Genomic DNA, 24733 nt, shown 5'->3' on the forward strand with positions numbered 1-24733 from the left:
CAAAGTGGTAAGATGAAAATAAAGTCTACACAAAGAAAAAAGAGATAAGATGAAAGAGCCATTATGAAATCCTGACAACAGATCAGTCTTTAAAGTGGCCTTGATGTCTGATGACCTCCCTTATCTTAAGATAGCCTAAGTGAGTACATGTTTCAATAAGAGATAATATGGTGTGCATGAAGACACAGTACTTATTCCTTTACATGGCAAATTGATGATATGAAAGAATATCAAAAGAAAACTAGAATTAGCTGGTTCTGTATTTTAAATATAGTTGTGTCTCATTATCTTATAGATTAAATAACAAACCCTCCCACTCATAATACACAATGAATCTGTTTTTCTTTCAACATTAATATTAAATAGATATTAAACTTTCACTGAAACCAAAATATAAGTTCAGATACAAAACAAGAGTTGGTTATACAAATGAAAAGGCATAAGCAGTTACCTAAACATTTTTTACCAGTCGTGGCCAACATTACAATCAATAAATTGCCACTTGAACCACTGTCTTACAGTGACATTTTACCCCATCTTTGAGGCAATTAAGTTCTTTATTAAGAGTACAAATCTCGCCCGGCCGGTGTGGCTCAGATGTTGAGTGTCGACCCATGCACCAAGAGGTCGCCAGTTTGATTCCTGGTCAGGGCACATGCCCAGGTTGTGGGCCCGATCCCCACTGGGGAGCATGCAGGAGGTGGCCAATCGATGTTCTCTCTCCCTCCCCCTCTGCCTTTCTCTCTCTAAAAATCAATAAAGAGCCCTGGCCAGTATGGCTCAGCAGTTAGAGCGTCGGCCTGCAGTCAGAGAGACCTGGGTTCGGTTCCCGCTAAGGGCACATATCTCGGTTGCAGTTTGTCCCCGACCCTGGCTGGGTTATGAGGGAGGCAGTCACCCGATGTGTCCCTTTTACATCGATGTTTCTCTCCCTCTCCCTCCCACTCTGTCTGAACAAAAAAATGGAAAAATGTCCTCGGATGAGGATTTAAAAAATCAACGAAGAAAAAAAGAGTAAAAATCTCTATTACTTACTACACTTTTACATTAACCAAGACATTCTTGAATTGGCAATATACTGTCTAATTAAAGAAATCCCATTTATATGAAAAACACTAACTCCATCCTGAAGTCAAGATTTTATATATTCAAATAGATCAAAAAATTAAATTTTAGGGAAAAAAATCATTAAAGAAAATTTCTACTTTAACAAATTGATTTTAAATTCTACAGAATACCTTATTCCTTACAAATATAGTCAATCTCCAAAATAAGTTTTCTAATTATCTTACTTACTCAAGAGCCTTACTAGCTCACTTAATAACATGATTTTTCTTTTACCTCTCAAATATACTTGACTGTAGTACTTAGAATGAACCAGAAAGCTACTGTATTAAAGAACTATCCCTTCTAATTCAAGAAATAACTCTTAGAAATGACACTATCTGGATAATGAAGAAACAAAGGTGAAAAGTTTTAAAGAAATAAACTGAAAAATATCCACTACTCCTATCAGATAAGATCAGTCTTTAGAAAAAACCTACCATGAGGGACCACTCTTTAACCTTCTGGAAGATCACTCTGCGTCCCTGGGGCATCCATGCCACCAGCACTGTCACTGCCCTTATGGTCAGCCAGCAAACATAGAGACCACAAGCAGCTGTGTAGAGCTCATGAATTTTGGCAGTCCCTGTCCAAAATGACATTAACCAGCGGCCAGCAAATACTGAAAATAGAAAGGCTGATAAATAAGACACTTGGCTACAAAAAGAGAACTACAACCTTAATGTTGATGTTGTACTATTGGTATTTTCAATCATTTTAAGTGATTAGTCGAAAGATAACACATTTTGATATATCACTGTCTTTATTAAAAGGAAACACACACACACACACACAAAACCCAGAACAAAACAAAAAACCCATAAACCTCACCAACTCGGAAGAATGCAATTATTTGATTAAAACATAACCAAAACACAGCTAATCACTGGGGACGAGCTCTTCTGTGACATGCATTCTGACTTGCCATGCCAACTACTTGTTCTTTCAGGACTGAAAAATCTTAAGGGGGTTGTTGTTTTCACTGTCTTTATCACCAAATGAAATCATTATGCACATAAGACAAAATTAGAGAATTTATTTCCTATTATTTGTGCTGTTAATACTTTTAACATTTAGAAGCATTACAAACAATTTAAAATAATTTCTTTCAAATGACTTATTTGTCTAGACAGAAAACTAAGCTTATTTTAATAAGAAATGGGCACAACAACATTTGAAAACACAATAACCAAATAATATCATTAATTTTCTTGGAAAAAATCAGGACCTAAATATACTGAAACTTAGGAAACAGATTTGAAAGTTGTCTGAGACAAAGCCTCAGATACAGAGTTACTACAAATAAATTCTTCAGTGTACTCACACAAAAAATTAACTCTCAGGCAAAATCATTTATTTAGTAATGTTCTTTACATGGTTACTTCTTAACAAGAGAGAACAGCAAGACCTAAATTTACAATGCATTTTTTTATGAACCAACTTTTCCTTAATATAGAACTATCTGCTATTTTTGAATACCTAAAAAGGCTGTCCGGGGTAATTATCATATATTATCTCATTAATCCCCCTTACAATTCCTCAATGTAGTTACTACTTCCACAGAACCTAGGCTCAACAATAGCTTACCCAATCAAGGTCACACAAGGGTAGAGGTTAAATTTGAACTCATGTCTACATGACTTAGCTCATGCTCTTGACCAATGAAATCACACCGTCTCCAATAAAACTAAACCAGTTGAACTGTCAAGTCTTATAGAACATAATGCTGATAAGTAAACTGCTTTGCAGCCTTACAAATGACTTGGATGGGAAGATCATTTCATTTTTAAAGACAAATACATGTAAATGTTACATGAGATGAACACATATACATGTTAATTTGAAGATACAATAATCATCACTGACAATTCTGTAAAAATGTCTAGTGTTGCCCTGGCCAGTTTGGCTCAGCGGTTACAGCATCGGCCTACGGACCTGAGAGTCCTAGGTTTGGTACCAGCTAAGGACACGTACCTCAGTTTCAGTTTGTCCCCGGCCCAGGGTGGGGTCATGTGGGTAGCAACCACTCAATGTATCTCTCTCACATCGACGTTTCTCTCTCTCTCTCTTCCTCCCTTCTCTCCTGCTTTATCTGGAGATAAATGCAAAAATGTCCTCGGGTGAGGATTAAAAAAAAAATGTCTAGTGTTTATATATATTTCTACTCTGAGAATTTTGGTTTTTTGATTTTCAAAAATTTGAAGGCCATTTTCTATTCCATACTTCATATACTTCTAATCAAAAGTGTTTTCGAATAGACTGGATTAGGTTTTAGTTTGTAGTTATCATCAATTAAATTGTAGCTACAGAAAAGTATTCTATGGGGGAAATCTGCATCCTCACCACCTTAAATGTGTACTATAACACTAAGCATTTCTATGACTAAATATAACTGCATTCTTTCCACTAGATGGTAGGACTGGACTAGCAGAGAAATATTTAGTTAACAATCCTCAATGAAATTAAAAGTATTTTTATTGCCAAATTCAAGTACTAAACCTAGGTTTCCCTCTTTTGTTAACATTTTCTAAATATTTCTGATAAAGTACAAAAATAGAACATAAAAATGATAAATGTAAAACTGTACAAAGTTCAAAACCTAAGTTTTCTCAGCAATATGTTTACTACATTACACCTAATGGTTAATGCAATTTTATCATTTTAACAACTGTGTTGAGTAGTGAGCTTAAGAGCAAAGTTCAGAGGACAAAAATTATTATGCAGAAACAGTAATAAAGGAAAAATATTTTTATCAGTTTAAGGTAGATCACAATTCCTACAGATTAGGAAAAATATATATAGCCCAGTTGGTGTGGCTCAGTGGATTGAGCATTGCCCTGTGGACTGAGAAGTCCCAGTTCGATCCCCGGTTCAGGGACATTCCTGGGTTGCAGGCTCAATCCCGGGGAGGGGGGAGGAGGGCGTGTGCAGGAGGCGGCCAATGACTCTCTCTCACATAGATGTTTCATTTCTCTCCCTTCCCCCTCTCGAAAAAATCAATAAAACCATATGTAAAAAAAGGAAAGAAAATAGCCCTGGCCAGTTTTGCTCAGTGGTTAGAGCATCAGCCCATAGACCAGAGTGTCGCAGGTTCGATTCCGGTCAAGGGCATGTACCTTGGTTGCGATTCAGTCCCTGGTTGGGGTAGTGCAAGAGGCAGCCAGTCGATGTGTCTCTCACATTGATGTTTCTCTCTCTCTCCCCCTCCCACTCTGTCTGAAGATAGAAAAAAATATTCTCAGGTGAGGATTAAAATAAATAAATAAGAAAATATATATATTTTAGAAACCTCCCCTGAAATTAACACTTCCTAGTTGCTCTTTCCTAGCCTTAGCCCTCATGGGAAAAATCAAGTACTTATTAATACAAATTTGATTTATAAAATTATATTGAGTTAGTATTATAATCATGACACTAACTCAGTAAACACTTATATGCTTTACAAGAGCTCAAAATTATCTTCTACTTAATGATTATTTAAATGCCTAACACCTATCAGTATGATTTATAATTTTCTGGCTCACTATACATACTAAATAGGAGGGTGGGGGCAGCAAGCTGTTCCTGTCATTTCATCACTCACTGATTTTGGTCTCCACCCCCATTTACCCTTGACCTCTGGAGATGACAAACTACTATATTCATCTACAGCTTCATGTAAGATAAAGAAATGTTGCTTAACTGAAACTAAAAGATGAGTACTTGTGAATACCAGATGATAAAAATGAAACAGGCTGGCTACATAAAGGCCTCTAGCAACAGCATGCAGTAGAATGAAAAGAGAATTACTTGATGACAGCAAACATAATTAACATCAAAAGTTGGCTTGAAGAAAATGACTTAAGCCACACAGATGACTTTTTGAAAACCCATACTGTAATAAGACAATGTCCATGAAAACTGTTAACCACAAGTAAACACAGATGACTTTTTGAAAACCCATATTGTAATAAGACAATGTCCATGAAAACTGTTAACCACAAGTACTTTACCCCCAAAAATGAATCACAAATTATATCCTTTGTCCCCACCTGCTCCAAAACAACGAAGTCCAATGAGATGGAGAACCCTAAATAGATCAATATCCCATATTCAATCAGAAATAAAAGGAAAACCATTTCAATTTTATATCTGATGAATGGTCATATCTCAGCAAGATACACCCTTTTAAAACAGAGTACCTTTCCATGACATCATTAGTGGAAAGCTAGGATAAGCTCATACCTGGTAGAGTAAGGCAGATGAGGCTGGCAATCAGTAAGGTTATGCACATGAAGACAATCAACAAAAATATCTGCAAGGCAAAACAAGAGTGCATAAATGGTTCATATGAGCTCCGTGCATTATTATGGCACCTTTCAAAGAATCAACATAATTCTCCCAGTAAAAACAAATGATCTGTATTGGTATTTCCAGAGTTCCTTCCATTTTACATAGAAATAAAATTTTTATTTTAGATAAAATTACCTATAATTTCCTCCAAAAGGAAAATAAATGTCCATTTTCACATAATCAGATACATCAGCAAGAAGTAAATATATGTTTAATCAGAAAGCATAAAAATAAAAATATAATCAGCTTAAATTTTTTCTATTAATTAAAAGTAAGAATATTCATTTTTAAATCAAATTCTCAAAAACAACTATTCATGAAGGGAAAGCTTCTAACAGTACTGCACTTCCAACAAAGGAGCCACTGAGCACTTGACATGGGGTCAATGTGCACGAGTCATGAAATCTTATATTGTATTTACTATGTGTGTATCCTACAAAAAAATGTATTTTTTTCCTGCTTCGTGATATGGTTGACAAATAAAACTATAATATATTTAAAGTGTATCACATGACCTGACACATTACATTGTGAGGAAACTTCCACCATTGAGATAATTAACATATCTATCATCCCACATATTCACAAGCTGTCTTCATTTTTAATTAAATTTAAATGTAAACAGCCACGTGCAGCCACTGGCTCCGGTACTGAGAAGATCAAAATGGCACACAGCTCCCTGGGCAGAGAGGTACTGACTGCTGCTTGCCTTCTACCAGACCAGGCACAAGCCTGCCCAAGCCCAGCAGGCAGAGCTCCAGTGGGAAGACTGAAAAGGACAAGCAAGAACACTCCTGGAGGAAGTCGTGAGGCTTGGTCAGCTTTCACTGCTTGAGAAAGTCATTCATACTTCTCTCTCTGGCCCTGGCCGGTTTGGCTCAACAGTTAGAGTGTCGGCCTGCTGACCAGAGTGTCCCAGGTTCAGTTCCCACTAAGGGCACATACCTCAGTTGCAGTTTGTCCCCAGACTCAGTTGGGGTCATGTAGGTGGCGACCACTCAATGTGTCTCTCTCACATCTGTTTCTCTCTCTCTCTTCCCCCCTCTCTCCCTCCCACTCTATCTGAAGATATATGCAAATGTATTTGGGTGAGGATAAAAATAATAATAATTATCTCTCTGATCTAGGCCAGAAAGTACTTTTTGCCAATCCAAGAGCCCCATTTCTCCCAGCTCCCCCCATCCTTCCAAACTCCCCCTAATCCCTCTTGGCTCCCCTTCCTCTCTCAAGGCTCCCCCTCATCTCTCACTACTTGCCTACATACACCTCATCCTCTAGATACATATAATTCCTGGTAGTTTCAAACCTACCAAGTCTCACCTGCCTCTTGTCCTAACACCTGCCTGGAATGCCCATCCTCCCTTCAATCTCTCTCTCTGCCTGGCCTCCTAGCTTTAAAGACTTGGTTCAGGCATCACCTCCACGAAGATTCCTGAATACCTTCCAAAAAAGTACTTTGTGGAACAAGGAGTGACCAATCATGTAACATGCTACTAATATAGCAAGTGAGATGAGGACCAAGACCTGACCATAGGATTTAACAACACTGACAACCCTTGTCAAGAACACATTTGGTGGTTTGTAGGGAATGTCTCACTCAGACAGGCTCTTCCTTAACCAATCTGGTCTTCAGTTCCATCAGATATAAACATGAAATTACCACCACTCAAGCCTTGAAGTACTGGACCAGAATTAAATGGGAGAAAAACACTGAACTGCCTACTCCAGTTCCTGATACATAGTTGAAATGTATCGAGAACATTAATGGCTTATTTGCTCTAAAGTCTTTTATAGGGTTCCTTTCAAACAGCATGGAGCGACAGAACATGAAATCCCAATTCTATGACCCATCTCAAAAATTTGATAAACTTACCTGACATTAACATATATTATGTTGCATAGTAAGAGGACTAAAACATGAGTTCTTGTTAGGACAATGTAAGACCTGTTTATACAGGAGAACTACATCCTAACAGAAACAATAACAGCACGAAAATTTCTCAACAGAAATTTGAAAAACCTTTATTTTAGGTTAAGTCTATACATTACCTACCCTGAGTGGAAAATTTAAAGGCCGGCGATAAGGCTGAAAGCCAACAGGCCCTCCCTGCTGGAGTATGGCTTGGTGGGCTGCATGCAGGCCTTCCCCCACCACAGGAATAGCGTTGTTATTTCGAGCATGCTGGTTATTGTTAACTTGTTGGTTTGCACTGTTTTCATTTTCTTCCTGGTCTCCCAATAAATAGGAATGCAGATCCCTATGCAAAAAGTACATCAGTGAAAACTGTCACTTCAGGATCAGAGTAAACAGCAGGTATGAGATTTACTTTCTCAATAATTATTATTTAGGGTAGAAAATGTACAAGTAGAATCTGTTCATGGCGCTATTACCTCACTTTCTAAATGTTGGTGCCCACTTTAAATTAAACCTTTGCAAATTTAATGTTAATTAACATATAGAATATTCCATAAATTCAATTTATTTTCTTCAGCCAGTATCCGAGAAGATATTAGTAACTGGGAAAAAATAAAAAGTACAATGTACAAGATAATCTATAGGAAGATCTTAAGGGGGAAAAAACAACTCTTTTCCTCTCTATAGATGGCTACTGTCTGCCATGACATGTATCTCAACTAAAACCTCCAATTTACAGATCATTTAAGGCAAAAATTAGTTGGGAGGAGGAGTCTCAGGGCAAGGAATAGGACAGTTAGAAAAGGATAAATGATCAAATACAGCCAAATACATATGGCCTCATAAAAGTATCTATAGAATGCCATATATTTTCTGGGGCAAAAATGGTTTAAATCACAAAGATTCAACACCCCTCCCCCAATTTTTATTAATTTATTTTTGTTACATGTTTCTCCTTTTCCCTCCTAGACACCCTCCACCCACCCCTGGCATTGTTGTCTATGTCCAATGGTTATGCATACATGCATGTAAGTTCTTTGGTTTATCTCATCCCTCCCACCTACACCCCTCCTCTGAGGTTGGTCAATCTCAACGGTACTCCTTTAAATGTTTCTGGATCTATTTTGTTCATCAGCTTATACAAAGATTCAGCTTTTAAATAAGTATATAACAAATAAAGCTTGAAAAAAAAAAATGTAACATGCTAAGTAAATGACTAAGAAACCAAACCTGAAAATAGCTCATATCAGGTTAAGATTTTTAAAACTAAGGGTATGATTCAGTTGAACTTTAAAATGAGTTTTAACTTTGACTAGAATTTCAAGCCTGTATCAGCATTAAGTAATTTCTAATGCCCCTTCTTCCTTTTTTTTCTATTTTAAATCAGAGAATAAAAATAGTTAAATACTGGGGAGGAAAGGGTATGTTGGTTTGTTTTTAACGCACTAAAAAACTTTTTTTTTTTACCCTGTGTAATGAAATGAAACTAGGCCAGGAGCAAACCTCTGTAAGAGGATAAAAACATGCATACATTCTCCATAAAAGGATGCACAATGATTTAAAAAGTGTTTTTAATGAAAAATGTTTACAAATTAAGTATTATATATACCTGCAGATATCACTAAATTCTCTTATTAAAACTAATTTTTCCTAAGCGGGACATAAAACATAGATTTTAAGAAAGGTTATTACACTAACAGATATAATATGCCTATGAGTCGCCGCCCTATACTTACAGCAAGTATCCAGCAGTTACAGTCCATGCTCGCACAAGCCCCTTTAGCCACTGCCGTGTGTGTCCTTGTTCAAGTAATGCTGGCAAGACAACCTGAAGCAGAAGTAGCTCAAGGGACAGTTCACTCACCGGAGCATCACTAAGGCAATTACAAAGAGCCATGATTTATCGTGTGAATTCTATTATTTCATTACAACTATATCATGTTAAATATTTAAAGAGATGGCAGCACATCTCCTTAAACAGTTGAATGAACACCACTCCACTGTCTTTATCACCTCTCCTCCATTCTACTTGAGGCCAACAAGGCTTCCCCCTCAAATTCCACAGAACTGTTCCTTACTAATGTTACCAATGACTTACATGTGGTTAAAGCCGATGGTGAGGTCTTCTTCCTTACCTCACTTGCTGTATTATATGACTGGTCACTCCTTGCTCCTCAATACACTTTTTTTCTTTTTGGTAAGTATGTTTTTAATGATTTTTGTTGTTTTTGAGAGACAGGGAGGGAGAGAGAGAAACACCAATGTGCAAGAGAAACATCGATGTGTGAGAGAAACATTGATTGGCTGCCTCCTTGCATGCCTCCTACTAGGAATCGAGCCTAAAACCCAGCCCTGGAGGGGAATTGGACCTTCTACCTCTTGGTGCATGGGACTATGCTCAACCAACTGAGTCACAATGGCCAGGGCTCAACAAACCTTGAATGCGTTGGTTCCCCTTCATCATCATGACCTGGATATTATCAAGTAAAATATAGAGGAAGGGGGGAAGAGGGGTGTTAAAGATGGATTATAAATGGAGAACAAGAGGAAGGCCTAAACTAAGATAGTAAGTAGTAAATAGAGTTGGAGCAGGTAAGAGCTTAAAGAATTAGAACTGACAAGATTTAAAGACTAATTGGAAGTTGAGAAAGAAATCCAATTTGCCTGGCAGATTTCTGCGTTAGGTGGCTGAAGGGGGTAATGCAAATCACTAAAAAAGGGAATGTAGAGAAATGAGAGACTAGGTTTCCATGTGACTAAAGTTTTTAAATCAAAAAAGATTTCCCATCTATAAACCTTATATGCTATTTTTAATCCACAATTAAATGTGCAACTATGGCTACATTCCTTACAATGTACTTTTCATATAAAGATGATGCTACTAGCACTCATTAGGTATGGAAAACATTTCAATGCTGTACAAAGGCAAACTTCATTTGCAGAAAAATACAAGTATGTCTTCCTTTGGAAAACGTAACTGCTAAACTAATGTGTTTTTTTTTTGGAACATGCCCCTAGCGGGAACCGAATTGGGACTCTCTGGTCTGCAGGCCGACGCTCCAACCGCTGAGCCAAACCGGCGAGGGCCTAAACTAATGTTTATGTGATCTAGAACATGGCAAAATTAAACTTTCAGATAATTTCCAATATCTGTAACAAATATATGTTTTAAATGTATGTACTCTGAATATCAAATCTCTAACAGACCTAAATTAGTAAAACTTCCAAATTTCAAAAACTTACCTGTAGAGCATAACATTGTATGGTAAAAAATTAGGCAGCAGACTCTTAATTATACGTATAGGAAGCCAAAGCATGAGAAGGACAATGGAGCCAAAGACAATCTGCAGTACGAAAAAGGACATGACACCATTGTAAACCACTCCTGTGAGAGACAGGCTGACTTCTGAACCTACTCAACCAATACCCAACCCAAGTGCATACCCACCTAGGACCCAGAGTGTTGTCACTCCACACAGTACACTTGAATCACTCTGTGTAAAGAATGCATTCCTGAGATGGCTATTCCTCTCTCTCTCTCATCTACTTTCCTTCTTCTCTCCTTCCTTTCCTCCATTTTTCCCTCCCTTCTGGACACAAGGGCTCAAACAGGAGCCACAAAGGATTATTACTGCATGGTATGGGAAGAGAGAGTGAAAACTCACAAGGAAGGATCAGAATTGTCTGCAACTTAATAAATCACCTGTGCCCTGACTGGTTTTCTCAGTGGTTAGAGCATCAGTCCATGGACCGAACAGTCACAGGTTTGATTCCCAGTCAAGGGCACGTATCTGGGCTGCAGGTTCTATCCCCAGCCCCAGTCTGGGTTGTGCAGGAGGCAACCAATCGATGTGTCTCTCACAACGATGTTTCTCTTTCTCTCTCCCCCTTCCTCCCTCCCACTCTATCTAAAAAATCAATTAAAAAAAAAATCCTCAGGTAAGGATTAAAATAATAAATAAAATAATATATCACCTGTAATCATTATAAACATGACCCATATTAATGGCTACAAATGTTTCCAAAGGGTACAGTATTCCTTTTAAAATCTTATTTTGGAAAATATTATATTTAACAAGGTTTATTTCTTCTAGGCAGTAAAGAAACTTTGAAACTCTCTGTTAAGAGTTTAATTTAGAAGCTACTAACAAGTCTCCACTGGTTTAATGGAAATTAATTAATTCAGAAACTCATAATATGGCAATCAATTATACTGCTAAATTAATAGAAGGCATTTTTGTTTCAGTAAACATTTTATTTGTTTTATCAAAGTAACCAATATTACTGCTACTTAATAACTAAGTTCCACAGGCTTAAACATAAATTACTCAATCTATTGTACCTGTACCCCTGACCAAAAACAATACATCTAAAGGGTAGCACACTTTACTTCAAAAACAATAAAAAGATATGCTTACCACTGACAAAATAAATCTTCGGAGATGCCTATAAATGGGCAAATGGATCATTTCTTGTACTGGATTAAAATCTGGATCATTCAAATTCCTTAGAAACCACAAGACACCAGGTCGAAGAACCTACAAATATATTTTAAATGCTATAAATACTCACCAATATCTTGCTCTGTATATGAGCTAAAACATTAACAGAAAATTAACATCTTAAAATTATTCTGACATCTTAAAAAATGGGCCTAAGAAAATTCATATGGCTTTCCTGGGAAAATAAGTTCCCAAACCAGAATCTTTATAAAAACTACCCTGCATCTTTTGATGCTTTTAATCAAGTAATGAAAAATAAATATATTAACAATTTGTCATGCCTAGATCTCCTATATGAAAAAAAAAATTTTTTTAGTTGGTCAGGTAGCTCAGCTGGTTACAATGTCGTCCCAATACACCAAGGTTGCGGGTTCAATCCTGGTCAAGGCACAAACGACTCAACCAATGAAAGCATAAATAAGTGGACAAATTGATGATTTTCTCTCTCTCTCTCTCTCTCTCTCTCTCTCTCTCTCAAATCAATAAAGAAAGAAAGCTGTCACTATATTGTGTCATCTGGTGAAAGAATTAGGTTGCAATTTATAAATATCCTAAACAGAAGATATGATTACACTTACTGAGAAGTTGTTGTTTTTTTTAATCCTCACCTGAGGATATTTTTCCATTTATCTTTAGATAGAGTGGGACTGGGAGAGAGAAACAAACATTGATGTGAGAGGGACACACCAATTGGCTGCCTCCTGCACGACCCTGACCAGGGCCGGGGACCAAACCGCAACCGAGCTATGTGCCCTTGACCAGAATTGAACCTGCAACTCTTTGGTGGTCCACGGGCCAATGCTTTGTCTGCATGTCAACCACTGAGCCAAACCAGCCAGGGCAAGAGCTATTTTAATTATAAAACTCTAGCCCAGTCGGTGTTGCTCAGTGGACTGAGCATCATCCCATGGACTGAGAGGTCCTGGTTCGATTCCAGGTCACATGCCTCGGTTGCAGGCTCAGTAGAGGGTGCGCAGGAGGCAGCCAATCGATGCTTCTCTCTCACATCAATGCTTCTGTCTCTCTCTCCCTTCTCTCTTTAGGAAAATCAATTAAAACATACTAAAAAAAGCAAGAGAGATCCTACAACTTTTCAGTATATATCTTTAATACCTACATCTTTCTCCCTCTCTCAGTGGAAATCATCAACTCAAGAGTCTGTGGGTGATGGGGCAATGGATGAGTCTGGATAATAGTTCTGGGTGGTTCAAACTCACTGAGTTACCTTATATAAAGCATCTCATCTGCCCAAACTCTATGTCTCCATCTTCTAAATGAAGGGGTTACAAACTTATAACCTCTAAGGTTCCATCTAACTCCCAAATACTAGGAATCTGTATCAACAAAAAGCCACATAGATAAAATTTAAAAATTCAGTATACACATTTTATCACTTAATGTAATTTAGAGGTCATGTATAATTATAATTAAAAAAAAACATTATTAATTTAGTCTCGACCACCTCTCTCAAAGGAAGAATACAAGCTTAATTTGCACACAGAATTTACTGAACTTACATTATAAGATTCATGGAAGAACATGTTGGCCCCAGTCCCCTCCCCAACTCCTCAAAACTCTCAAACAACAAAGTACAAGAATAGCATTAAGCCTCTATGCTCTTTGGATTCCATTCACACTGGATTAGTTGGCCTTCTCCTTCAGGCCCTTGCACATCTCCATCACCACTCTCAAAGTACTCAAGAGAGTTGATTTGTTCAATGGTTGGATTCCTTTCCAGGATGCAAAATCAAGGAGAATGGGGATCCTGTCTTTGTTTCTCACTGTTAACCCAGCAGATAGCACAGTGACTAACACAGACTGAATATACAATAATACTGAGGGAAAGAATGCACAATGGCAAGTACACGTATCAGTTTTATACTTCCTATCGAACCAGACTGACTGAGCATGAGATGTATATTAATCAAATACTGGCCCCACTGTCACTGTCTTCGAATCAATAAAGACTATATTCCAAAAATAAGATTAATAAGGTATCCATCTGGGAAGTGAACTGGAATCATAAAGGACCTTCATTTTATTTATTTTTTCTTTATTGAGTTTAAAGAGAGAGGAAGGAAGAGGGAAAGAGAGATAGAAACATCGATGAGAGAGAACAATGATTGGCTACCTCCTGCATGCCCCCCACTGGGGATCTGGCCCTGACATGGCATGTGCCCTGACCAGAAATTGAACCAGCGAGCTCCTGGTGCATGGCTCGACGCTCAACCACTGAACCACACTAGCTGGGCAAGGACCTTTATTTTAATTCTATACTTAAGGTGCCTGCTTCAAGACCATTTTATATATTTGATACTGCAAAACCATAACCTTTGGGTATTTCCAGTATTACATTTCCTCGAATGAAGTCCAAGACAGGATCAGATCCCATAAAAGTTCAAGAATGTGTATTAGAGGATGGCTACATGTAAAATAAGTACTTTCATTTAATTTTTTCCCCAGTCTACTCATCTTTCAAACTTGTAGCTAATTATAGGTAGAAATATCAAAACTTGTCGATTTTTAAGACAAATGACTGAAAACAGTTTAAAGCAATTAAGCCAAACTTATCTATCAATTATTCCCTCTTAAAATGAAACAGAGAAAATGATTTAGTTAGGAAATCTTAATAACCTATGAGACACAACCTGTAACTAAACAAAAATCATTTTCATGAATGTATAGCATCAGCACTTCCCTATAGAACTTACCTCTCTCAGTAAAAGAATGAAGGAGGCAAAGTAGAACACGTATACCATTCCCACTAGCCAGTGCAGAAACATGGTAGTACCTGGAGCTGACTGAAAGCTCAGTTCACGATCTTTCAGAGTAGCATCAAACATTTCCTAAAACAAAATAGAACAGGTGAACAGAGTTGTAGCACTTATATTTGCTAAATTAACATCTCCATCCATCTTCTAGGAAGTAAATGAACATAACTGTGAATACAGGTTATGATGTTCTAGGACCATAGTTCTCTTAATACCAGTCACAGAAATATATATGATATAAGATTAGACACTATTTCAAAGATGTATGACACTTTAAATTTTTAAATACAAACAGCAAGACTGATGAACCAATTAGTAAGTAAGAAGAATCATTTTTGGCTAACATTATACCTTCTTTTCTTGGTTATAGGTCTGCATTCATGACAAGTTTTAATAGAAAAGTAGGGAAGAAAATGTATCTCAGAACCAAAGGTGCTTTTCTACATATAAAACTGAACAGTTTTGAAAAGTCAAAAACTGATCATCACTGATAGCCATTAAAGATTATAAAAAAAAAAAATAAGCATCTTAAATTAAAACAAATGGTTAAGGTTGAATTTATTACTACAAAGACCATCTTCATATTAGATTGCTCTTTCTATGTATACAGTATCTTAGAGTTACTGTTAAATTTAGAAGAGTAAAATCAGTAAGACAATTCTTCACTGATTATTAGAAATATTCCAGTCAAAATACTCTGACTTCAGAAATTTGCACAGAAAAAAAAAAATCAGGTATGCAAGAAAAATTAGCAACATTAAAACTCTACAGCCCTGGCCAGTTTGACTCAGCGATTAGAGTGTGGGCCAACAGACCAAGAGTCAAGGGTTCAATTGTCAATCAAGGGTACCTACCTGGATTGTACATTCGATCCCTGGCCCCTGTCGGAATGGCTGAGGAGGCAACCAATGTGTCTCTCACATCAGTGTTTCCTTCTTTCTCTCTCTCTCTCTCTCTCTCTCTCTCTCTTTCTCTCTCTCTCTCTCCCTCTGCCCCACTCCCTCCTTCCCTTCCATTCTATCTAACAATCAATGGAAAAGTATCCTTAGGTAAGGATTTTTTTAAAAAGACTCCACAGTGATACATTCTCAGGAAAAAAAGAAGTAAATTATGATCAAATACTGACTTTCCTTTAAGAGAAACCCATTCTAAAGATGTCTGTTTTGAAGCATTTAAATTATTAGATTGTATGATAATGAATAATAAACTCACCAGGGAACAGATATCCAGCCACCAGCCACAAATGAGAGGGAACACTCCAATTTCTACCACCACCAGCAAAGAGACCTTAAGCAAAAATAAAGGTCATCAATATCACCCAAATGGGGAGAAATCATTTTGTTTTAACTTTAGCAAGAATTACCTTTACAACAATATAGCAGACTCCCAGCAAGCGGCGAGACCTGTGAAATTTAACAAGAGTTGCCAAGCCCTGCAGCATCTAGTCAAGGAAAAACTGAGCATGTCAAGGTGTAATAAAACATTTACAAATTCAGGCAACACTTAATATTACTTGGCAGACAGAATTTACTTCATATTTTATCTTCCCTTACCCTCACTACAAATGCCTACAACTTTTACTAAGAGAACAACGAGAGAGAAAGTTTTGTCAGTAATAGTAACAACTCTGGTACAAATATTACTAAATACCCATGTTGGTTCATTAAAGGATACATGACAGATTATCAGTGTTATTGCTAAAAGTATATAGCCAACTATGGTTGTGATTAGGCCTTCAAAATGAGATGCTTGAACCTGAAAATAAGAAAAAAATAAACTTTAACTGTACCATATGACCTCCACCCCAGTTTAACAATGTATTAAACAATTCAAGTAGACTGGAAGTGAACCGTCTAGACAATTTACAACTAAAAAACAACCATAAAATCCCCTTTGGATGACATCTTTGAAACCCAGATTCTCCCATAGACTGTTACATATCATGAAAAGATGAGGAAAAATGAAAGAATAATACTTTATTCAAGCAGACAAAATAAAGTAGAGCAAATTAAATTTTACAAAAATAAGGAAAAAGTTGTGATACAATATCCCGCACTCTATTCTAAAGTGGACTTGCTAAAAGCTGAGCACAAACTGTCCACCTGTCCAGCGAGCGCATCCCAGCCACTTCATTTCCTACCACTAGAAGTGACTGCTCTCCAAATCTGTCCCATTCTCAACTTACAGAACAAGAGATTAAATAATGACAAATATTGCTTATCTTTTCCATCCTGAATTTCAGATAGCATGTGGCAATAGTTTGGAAAGTCAAAATTTATCAAGGAATTTATCCTAACTTTTCAAGTTCTTGCATTCAACTAGTGAGAATTTGAAAAGCTGTATCAAATATTGAAACACATCTCTGTCCTTTCAAAATGTGCTCTCAGTATTCACATACACAAACTGAACAGAGTATCCAGATATATCAGATCTTCCTTAAAAAAACTAAATATTTCTGCCCCCTACAAACAGTAGTAGCTGTCCATTAAAATATTCATCCACCTGACAGTGATAAAATGTCAAAAATTAAAGCAAATTCTTTAGAAAACACTACAGCACATCATTACAAGATTGACTAACCTTTTATAAATCAATTGACACATTGTTACTTTTCTAAATTCACTAGGGAGCATCTGGCAAAAAGGAAGGGAAGGGCACAAGGTTCATTGGAAGGGCCATAAATCAGCCTGCAAGAAAATTTTCCCATATGCCTCTGGTCCACCCCACTGGAGGAAACACAGTGCATCATGGGATTTCAGAGCACATCTTCCTTAGCTGGTAACTTAACCTACTATGACTTGAACCACTGTTAGTTTTTTAAAAAAAGAACAAGACTATGTTGGATAACTATTCCTTTGTATAAGGCAGATTGAGAAATGAAGTAACTCTTTACAACATTATTAATTACTCAACAAGTAGAAAATTGGGAGGGGGGGGATCAATGAAAGTAAATTTGTAAAAGTATTATACTCACATGTTCTTCAAATCCCAAACCAACAAGGGAGAAATGACCAATGTGGTAAGGACAAAATGCTAAAAGGGAGGAAAAAAACTCAATGAAAACTTCAAAATCAAAACAATGAACACTCCTAGTACCATCTCCCACTGAAAGGAACCTGGCTTTTTAAAGAAATGGAACATTACAGAACTGAAGCTAAAAATGTATTTCCTGGGACATTCTCTGTAACCAAACAACAACAAAGTCATCAAGGTCTAATAGGTTAATGGCAAAAAAACACACAAAAAACAGGAACCATAGTAAAGAGGGTCTCACAGGCCAAAGAAAAGATATGAGCCTCAAAAAGAATAATGACCCAAACTGTTGGAAACACAATGAATACATCCAAATCCAAGAGTTCATTAGATGAAATGTTAAGAAAACACTAGATATTTGCATGATACTAAAATACCATCCCCACACATTACTTTCTGATGGTTAAGGGAAAAATGAAACCTACCAATAGAGACTTCAAGATACTATCACCTCAACCAATGAGAACATCATCTATCTCCTAATATGTTGTATTACTAGGCAACACATGACCAGTAAAAGAATTTGTCACAAACATATTTAACCTGAATCTAATCAGGTCCTTGGAGACAAAGAAGCAGGTGGCAGAAATCATCAGGGAACAATTGGACGAATGTAGAACAAGGAGCACTTACAAGACAGCTGACCTAAGTCTCTTTAACAAAGCAATGGCAAAAGGGGGTGGAAGGGATAGCAGAAGAATATTCTAGATCAAAAGGATTAACAACCAAAAGTAATGTCAGGACCTTATCTGGATCCTCATTCAAACAAACCAACTATAAAATGACATTTAAGGAGACAATCTAGAAACTTTTAATATGCTGGATTACTAAGAAACATTAAAGTCTGGTGATTTTTAAGGTATGATAATGATATTATAGTTAAATAAGAAAATATCCTTCAGTACTTCTTAGTAAGAATTTTTAGTCTCTTTTCTGCGAGTCTTCCTTACCATGTTAATAAATTTTTAATTTGTTCTTAATAAAATTTAATTATCTTTCACTTATGCCCCCAAAATGAACAGCATAGATAGGGAAGGTGGGAGGAGAACTTAATCATTAGACAAAAGTTAAGAGTCAATCTATAGGGATCTGGCCACCAAACAGTTTTGATCAAGTATTCTATGGGCAGAAATATATTTATGGGGTCTAAAATCTATTTAGAATTTATTTACAAAGTAGATATGTATGTTATTTTACTAATATATTGTGTGTATTATAAAACACAAGAAATTTTTAAATAAGAAAAAAAATACACAGAATTTTTCTTAATTTGTTCTCACACCCAACTCTGAGGATGACTCAAGAAGATCCCTGGGAAAGGCAAACTTTCAAGTTTCAACTCTATTTGTATATGTAAATATTAACCTGAGCATCAATTGTAATAATCAATTTCTAGCCCATTCTGCAGCAACTACTAGATAGGTATCCTGAAATTAAGATCAGTTTCTCAGGATCATCCCCTTCTACTATAGACAGCAGTGCTGTAAGGTTATTACATGTCCACAAGAGTCAAAAATATGCCAGAGGAACATTGCAGTAGAGCAGCTCAGGCAGGAAAGAAACCTGTGTGCTTAATCTCAATGACTATGTTCACCTAAAAGGAAAAGCATATTCCTAAAAAGAAGAAAACTTCGTTTCATTTCAAGAGAGCCGAAAAATGATGTATGTAAGTTTACTAAGAAAAAATTTTTTTTTCATATAAGATTATATAAACTTAGGAGATTGGATTATAAAATATTTACTTAGATATTTCCTTTATATAAATAAGAGTTCTTACTTCTATAATTCAGGTTTTAAAGGTGATCTGTTCCTTCAAACATTAATTTTGCATTAAGATTTTCTTGCAAGAGCAAAGACTAAATACTATAGATAATTTTTTCTCTCAAATAAAACTTGGTCAAGATCAAACAGTTTCACACTCTACAATATCGATAATTTTACATATAAAAAATAAATGCAGTATAATATTGTCTTTTATATTAATGCTTTTATTAATTTTTTTTTAGAGAGAGAAAAGGAGAGAGGGAGAGAGAGAGAAACATCAATGTGAGGGTAAAACATTGATCAGCTTTCTCCTGCATGCCCCTACTGGGGGCTGACCCCGAAACTCTGATCAAACTGGCAACCTTTCAGTGCACTGGATGACACCCAATCAACTGAGTCACACCAGCCAGGGCCACATTCAGTGTCTTTTTGACCACATGGCTTCCTTCCTGTTGAAGACAACTGCCCCTTCTAGGTCACAAAGTGATCCACACACAGAGCAAATAACTTGGAATTCAGTGGAAGAGCCTTGGGAAATCTCCTCCTCCCTCCTCAGTAGAACTGAGGGGTAAAGTCACATGTATTAAAGGAAGGAATTTCTCAAAGATCCCTGTGGAGAGATCTGTAGCTTAAGGGGACACAAACCATAGCCTAGCCCAGCAATAACATGATTTTATCAAACTCCACCTTCTCTCCCTTGAGAGATGCAGGAATTGAATTTTAAGGTCTTGATTTACTTGATTCAGTTTACTTAATCATTCCCAAAGCAGAAAAACTTGTCAACTATATCTCCTCAACCCTGCCTTCCTTTCTCTAATTACTCCCAATGGGAGGGACTCGTGTGTGCTGTCCCAGAATCCTCACAGCTGTCGTTGTGCAAATGTCTGGAAGTGACGTTGCATTTACTGGAATCTGGTTCTAAAGGGAATTCACACTTGGGAAAGGGTCACTGTCCTCCCTCAAGCCTATATCCACCTCTGGATGTGGATAAACCTAATAAAAGCCCCTAAGCCAGGGTCTCTGGTAAGGCTTTGGTAAGGATTTTAACAGATGGCAACAAGATTTTCTGCCATAGGGAAGAGCACACAGATAATCAGCAAAAATTTAATTCCAGAGGTGGAATATTGTATATTCTCAAGTCAGTCTAAAATTAGCTTCTACAAAGAGACAGAAATGCCCAACAGAAGCAGAGATGGTAAGTTAACTACAGGTCACTTAAGTCACTGTTGCTTACGAAAGAAGGTATCTATCTGTACAGGATTCTTATACAGAATTACTATCTAAAACTGTTTCATACATTCTTGTTTAAAAACAAAACAAAAACCTATATAGGAAGGCTCCTAGAAAACTAAACTACCATAATAAACAAAAGCACACCACTTACCAAAAACAAGAATGAACAGTGTGTTTAAAGATACCACCCAGAAGACATGTTCCTAAAGGAAAAGAACATCAATAAAACACATTCAATTCCTATTTGATATATGTTTAGACTACTCCACTTATTTAGTTAGACGACTAAAATTTTCACTCTATAATTGAGATTATGTTCCAAAAATTATGCACAACTTTACATTTTCATTAGATAGCTCATAAAAATAAACCTAATGAAACCCAAAGTTCATAGTGTTACATGTAGGGGAAAAAAATCAAAGAAGTTGTTAATCCATAAACATTTCCTCTTCAGAAATAATTGACTGCAAACTACACAGACTCTCATAATTAACTGGCAGACTGCATTAAATCAAATGACACTGAAAAATTCCAAAGAGAGAAAAAGTTGAAAACCACATTAATTCCCAACAACATACTAATGTAAAAATACACAGTGCTTCTTTCAGTGTCCATTTGATTCTCATGACTTCTGCAAGATTACTTTATCTTCCTGGTCCCTTTTCTCCCTATAGTGTGTCCTAAAGTTCATGACTCAGAATACTCATTCCCCCTTGGCCATCGATCCGCTTCCAGTTATGTATTATCACTTCTAAGATGACTGCTATCATCTGTTCCTACAACCATGTCACATATACATTAGTCACGCTCCATGCTGACACCAGCAAGACCAATTGCATTTGTCTAGGCAAACCACCTCCACCCCCAATCAAGTTAAATGATCCTTCCAAAAGGGGTCAACAGATTTTCTTTTTAGAAAGTTTATTCCAATCAGGTCCCCAATGTGCTACATCCCAAGTGGCAAAAAGGGTGATTAGTTTGCCTAAGAGATGAGTGCTACATTCCTACTCACCATGCCAGCTCATAATCCCTTGAATTTCTTCAGCTTCTCTGCCTTAAGGACTCCCAAACTATCCTTATCCCCGATATTTTTTGTGCCTCAACCTCTAAATTATCTCCTTTAAAAATTCCCTGACAAACTCCACTAAGAAACATCTAACCAAGACCTCTCCTATACCTCTTATGTCCTACGCACACTTCTTGTCACTGAGTCTTGACCACATCGTACCTCTAAAGTTCCTTATTCACATGTTCACTTCTCTCTACTAACTATAAAGCACCTTTGAGAACAGGGATCCTATTTCACTCATCTCTGAACCTCCCTGTTACTATCACAATAGCTGACACATGACAGATGCTAAAAATATCTTTTCATGAATGAAGCCATCCTATAAATGCGTTTTTCCAATCATTAGAATGCACTTGAGTCAACACCACTGCCTCCACAACTTCTGTCACTCATCTGAGTGGCTGATGAGGTAACAGATACAAATGAGTATGCAGACACATAATACCTTCTATACTGACTGTGAACAAACTTTGAAGAGGAACTCAGTAATATCAAATTCTCATTAATCCGTGAATTACCACCAGATACATTCCTTAGTATAACTACTAACCTCAACTTCCTATTCTGGCTCCCATCTGGAGCCGGCTAGAGGAGGAAGCCAATACTGTGGACAGCAGAGGAGATGTACAGAACTTATTTAGGTCTTTGGTGACACAGCTGGGCCTCTGAATCAAGCACTACTCAAGCCCATCCTTCTTCTGGTCTTTTTGTTATTGTTTTGGTCACTAGGGCTTCTCCCACCTCCAGCCAAAATCATCTTAATACCCAAAGCCATTTTAAATCCCAAATAGCAAGTGAATTCATATTACAGAATCTTAAAATAGTATCATTTCTCCTTTAAAGGACAGATTCTTTAAAGAATTATTTCTCACCTTTGAGTTGTACTCTTTACTAATAAGGTAAAGATAGGTGGCATTCAGCAAAAAGTGGAAACCTATGATGAGCCTAGGCTATCAATGTGAACATTACAAAGCTGCTGCTCTGTTTTCACCAGTTCCAGCATTTAGACATCACAAGGTGGAACTTTAAAAAAACAAGTTCTTAACTGTTATTAATTTTGTATTTCATTTTCTTTTCTAAAAATAAAGTAATTAATAATTTGCTTTTAAACAGTACTACCTTTATGCTTTGCCAATATTTTCAATATATATAACAAACTTACTTTAACATACCAAATACTCAAAATTCAAAGGGCATTTTGATCTTTAGTGTAAAAAGCCAGCACATATTGTAACTCTGAAAACACTGAATCACTAAGACAAACAATTACGTCACAATTCTATTATTAAAAAATATTAGCTTTACTTACTAGAAAAACTAGTGATCCATCAAGTCCTAGCATCTAAAATGAATAATAATATGCATTAATTTAAGATGAAACAGTTTTATTGTTTATTAAAAGGCTCATTTTCCTCTCAATATCTTTAAACATGATCCTTACCCACTACTTTCCAATATAGCCAATCATTTTCAGAGAGTAAAAAACTCCTGTTTATAGAAGTTTTATATTTTGGGTCTCCTTTTATTCCATATCATGGTTTTAAAGTAAAAAAAAAAAAAAATTCCGTCTTGGGTTTGATTCTTACATTAGCTATGGAGCCAGTCAAGACTTCATGATATGCCCTGGCTGGTTTGGCTCAGCGGTTAGAGCGTCGGCCCTCGGACCAAAGAGTCCCAGGTTAGATTCCAGCCAAAGGCACGTACCTCGGTTGCGGTTCATCCCAGGCCCCGGTTGGGCTCGTGTGGGAGGCAACCAGTCGATGTGTCTCTCTCTCTTCCTCTCTTCCGCTCTATCTGAAGATAAAAATGGAAAAATATGCTCGAGTGAGGATTAAAAAAAAAAAAAGACTTCATGAATCAACGATTTTGTCAACTAAAGCATCAGAATAATAAATTTAAATTGTTACTTCATTTTTTGAAAGTCCAAAATTTCAGGTTAAACATTCTCTAAGTAGAGGAAGTTTTGTTTTAAATGCCAAAAGACAGAAAAACAGTTATCAGTAGATCTTCATCATTTTTAATATTTTCAACACAAACAAAGCATCACTTAATTTACTCTAGAAAGTAAAGTTTTCATCAAATGAAACTACAAAATGAGTGTATACATTTATACACTCAACTTTAAAATATACTTTAGAATTAAAACACTGATGGTTGATGGAAAGAAGTCTTACTCACTCTTTCCCATGTAAGCTCTTCTGCAGCTCTGTCCCATTCTAAAGCATTCCAGTTCATGTCGTCTGGAAATAAAATTGATGTAATTTGAACTATAAATAATAAAATGCACCCTCTTAATTTAGTGTTTTGTTAGCTGTTGTTGAGAAGCTAAACTACATTTAAAAATTTTCCATATGAGTACTTGCTTGTTAGGCAATAAATAAGAATACATATACATAAATACAACATATAAGATAAACAAGGTGGTTCTTTCTAGTATGTGGTAAGTACGTGAAAGGAAATAAATAGGGTTATGTGCAAGAAAGGAATAAAACAGCTCTGAAGCAGGAATGACTCCAGTAGAATTGGGAGAAATAAGGAAGCCAGAGGACTAGAATTCTCTGGGTGATGAGGAGGTAGAAGATATAGTATGAAAGACAAATAGGGATCAGATCATACAAAAGAAATGTGAAGCTGGATTTCACTTCGTTCTTCTGTATCATGAAAAAACCACTGAAAGATTTTTAGAGGCAGGAGAGCAATCCGTATACTATGTGGAGCAAGAGTGGAAGAAAGACCAATTAGGAGCTAATGCATTAGACTAAAATAGAAATGGTGGCCAGCACTGGGGTAGCAATAGGCTGCATTTCTCAGAGTCTTTAAACAGATAGATACTTGCCTCTCCCTGGCAAAGGCCCCATTACACAACTCACTTATCATCCTTTAGGTCGAAGCTCAAAAAGCACTTACTCTGAGCTACAGGCGCATCTTGTTTAAATAAGACCCTCCCCAATAGCATCTTCAGAGCAACCTGCACAACATTTATTACAATGTGTAATGATAAATCTGCTCA

The 24733-nt window shown here is 36.7% G+C and overlaps 1 protein-coding gene across 6 annotated transcripts in view; it reads right to left on the minus strand.

The window, feature by feature from the left end:
- MARCHF6 (membrane associated ring-CH-type finger 6) overlaps positions 1 to 24733 on the minus strand; it is a 79752-nt gene that overhangs the window by 15235 nt on the left and 39784 nt on the right. For 2 of the 6 annotated variants that reach the window (XR_004961650.1, XM_036279114.1), the window contains exons 8-21: positions 23902 to 23963; positions 23033 to 23065; positions 20806 to 20857; positions 17599 to 17657; positions 16299 to 16379; positions 15988 to 16056; positions 15837 to 15911; positions 14565 to 14699; positions 11770 to 11889; positions 10595 to 10695; positions 9088 to 9225; positions 7490 to 7694; positions 5329 to 5398; positions 1545 to 1726 (exon numbers count right to left, since the gene is read on the minus strand). Coding sequence is in view for 5 of the 6 variants with exons in the window: in XM_036279114.1 (XP_036135007.1) it covers positions 1545 to 1726; positions 5329 to 5398; positions 7490 to 7694; positions 9088 to 9225; positions 10595 to 10695; positions 11770 to 11889; positions 14565 to 14699; positions 15837 to 15911; positions 15988 to 16056; positions 16299 to 16379; positions 17599 to 17657; positions 20806 to 20857; positions 23033 to 23065; positions 23902 to 23963 (1382 nt within the window). In the remaining variant the exon portion in view is untranslated. The remainder of the gene's footprint in view (positions 1 to 1544; positions 1727 to 5328; positions 5399 to 7489; positions 7695 to 9087; positions 9226 to 10594; positions 10696 to 11769; positions 11890 to 14564; positions 14700 to 15836; positions 15912 to 15987; positions 16057 to 16298; positions 16380 to 17598; positions 17658 to 20805; positions 20858 to 23032; positions 23066 to 23901; positions 23964 to 24733) is intronic. The other 4 variants (XM_036279115.1, XM_036279117.1, XM_036279116.1 and 1 more) reach the window with 4 other exon arrangements.

Source organism: Molossus molossus, unplaced genomic scaffold, assembly GCF_014108415.1.
Source record: "Molossus molossus isolate mMolMol1 unplaced genomic scaffold, mMolMol1.p scaffold_m16_p_3, whole genome shotgun sequence".
NCBI classification, from domain to species: Eukaryota; Metazoa; Chordata; class Mammalia; order Chiroptera; family Molossidae; genus Molossus; species Molossus molossus.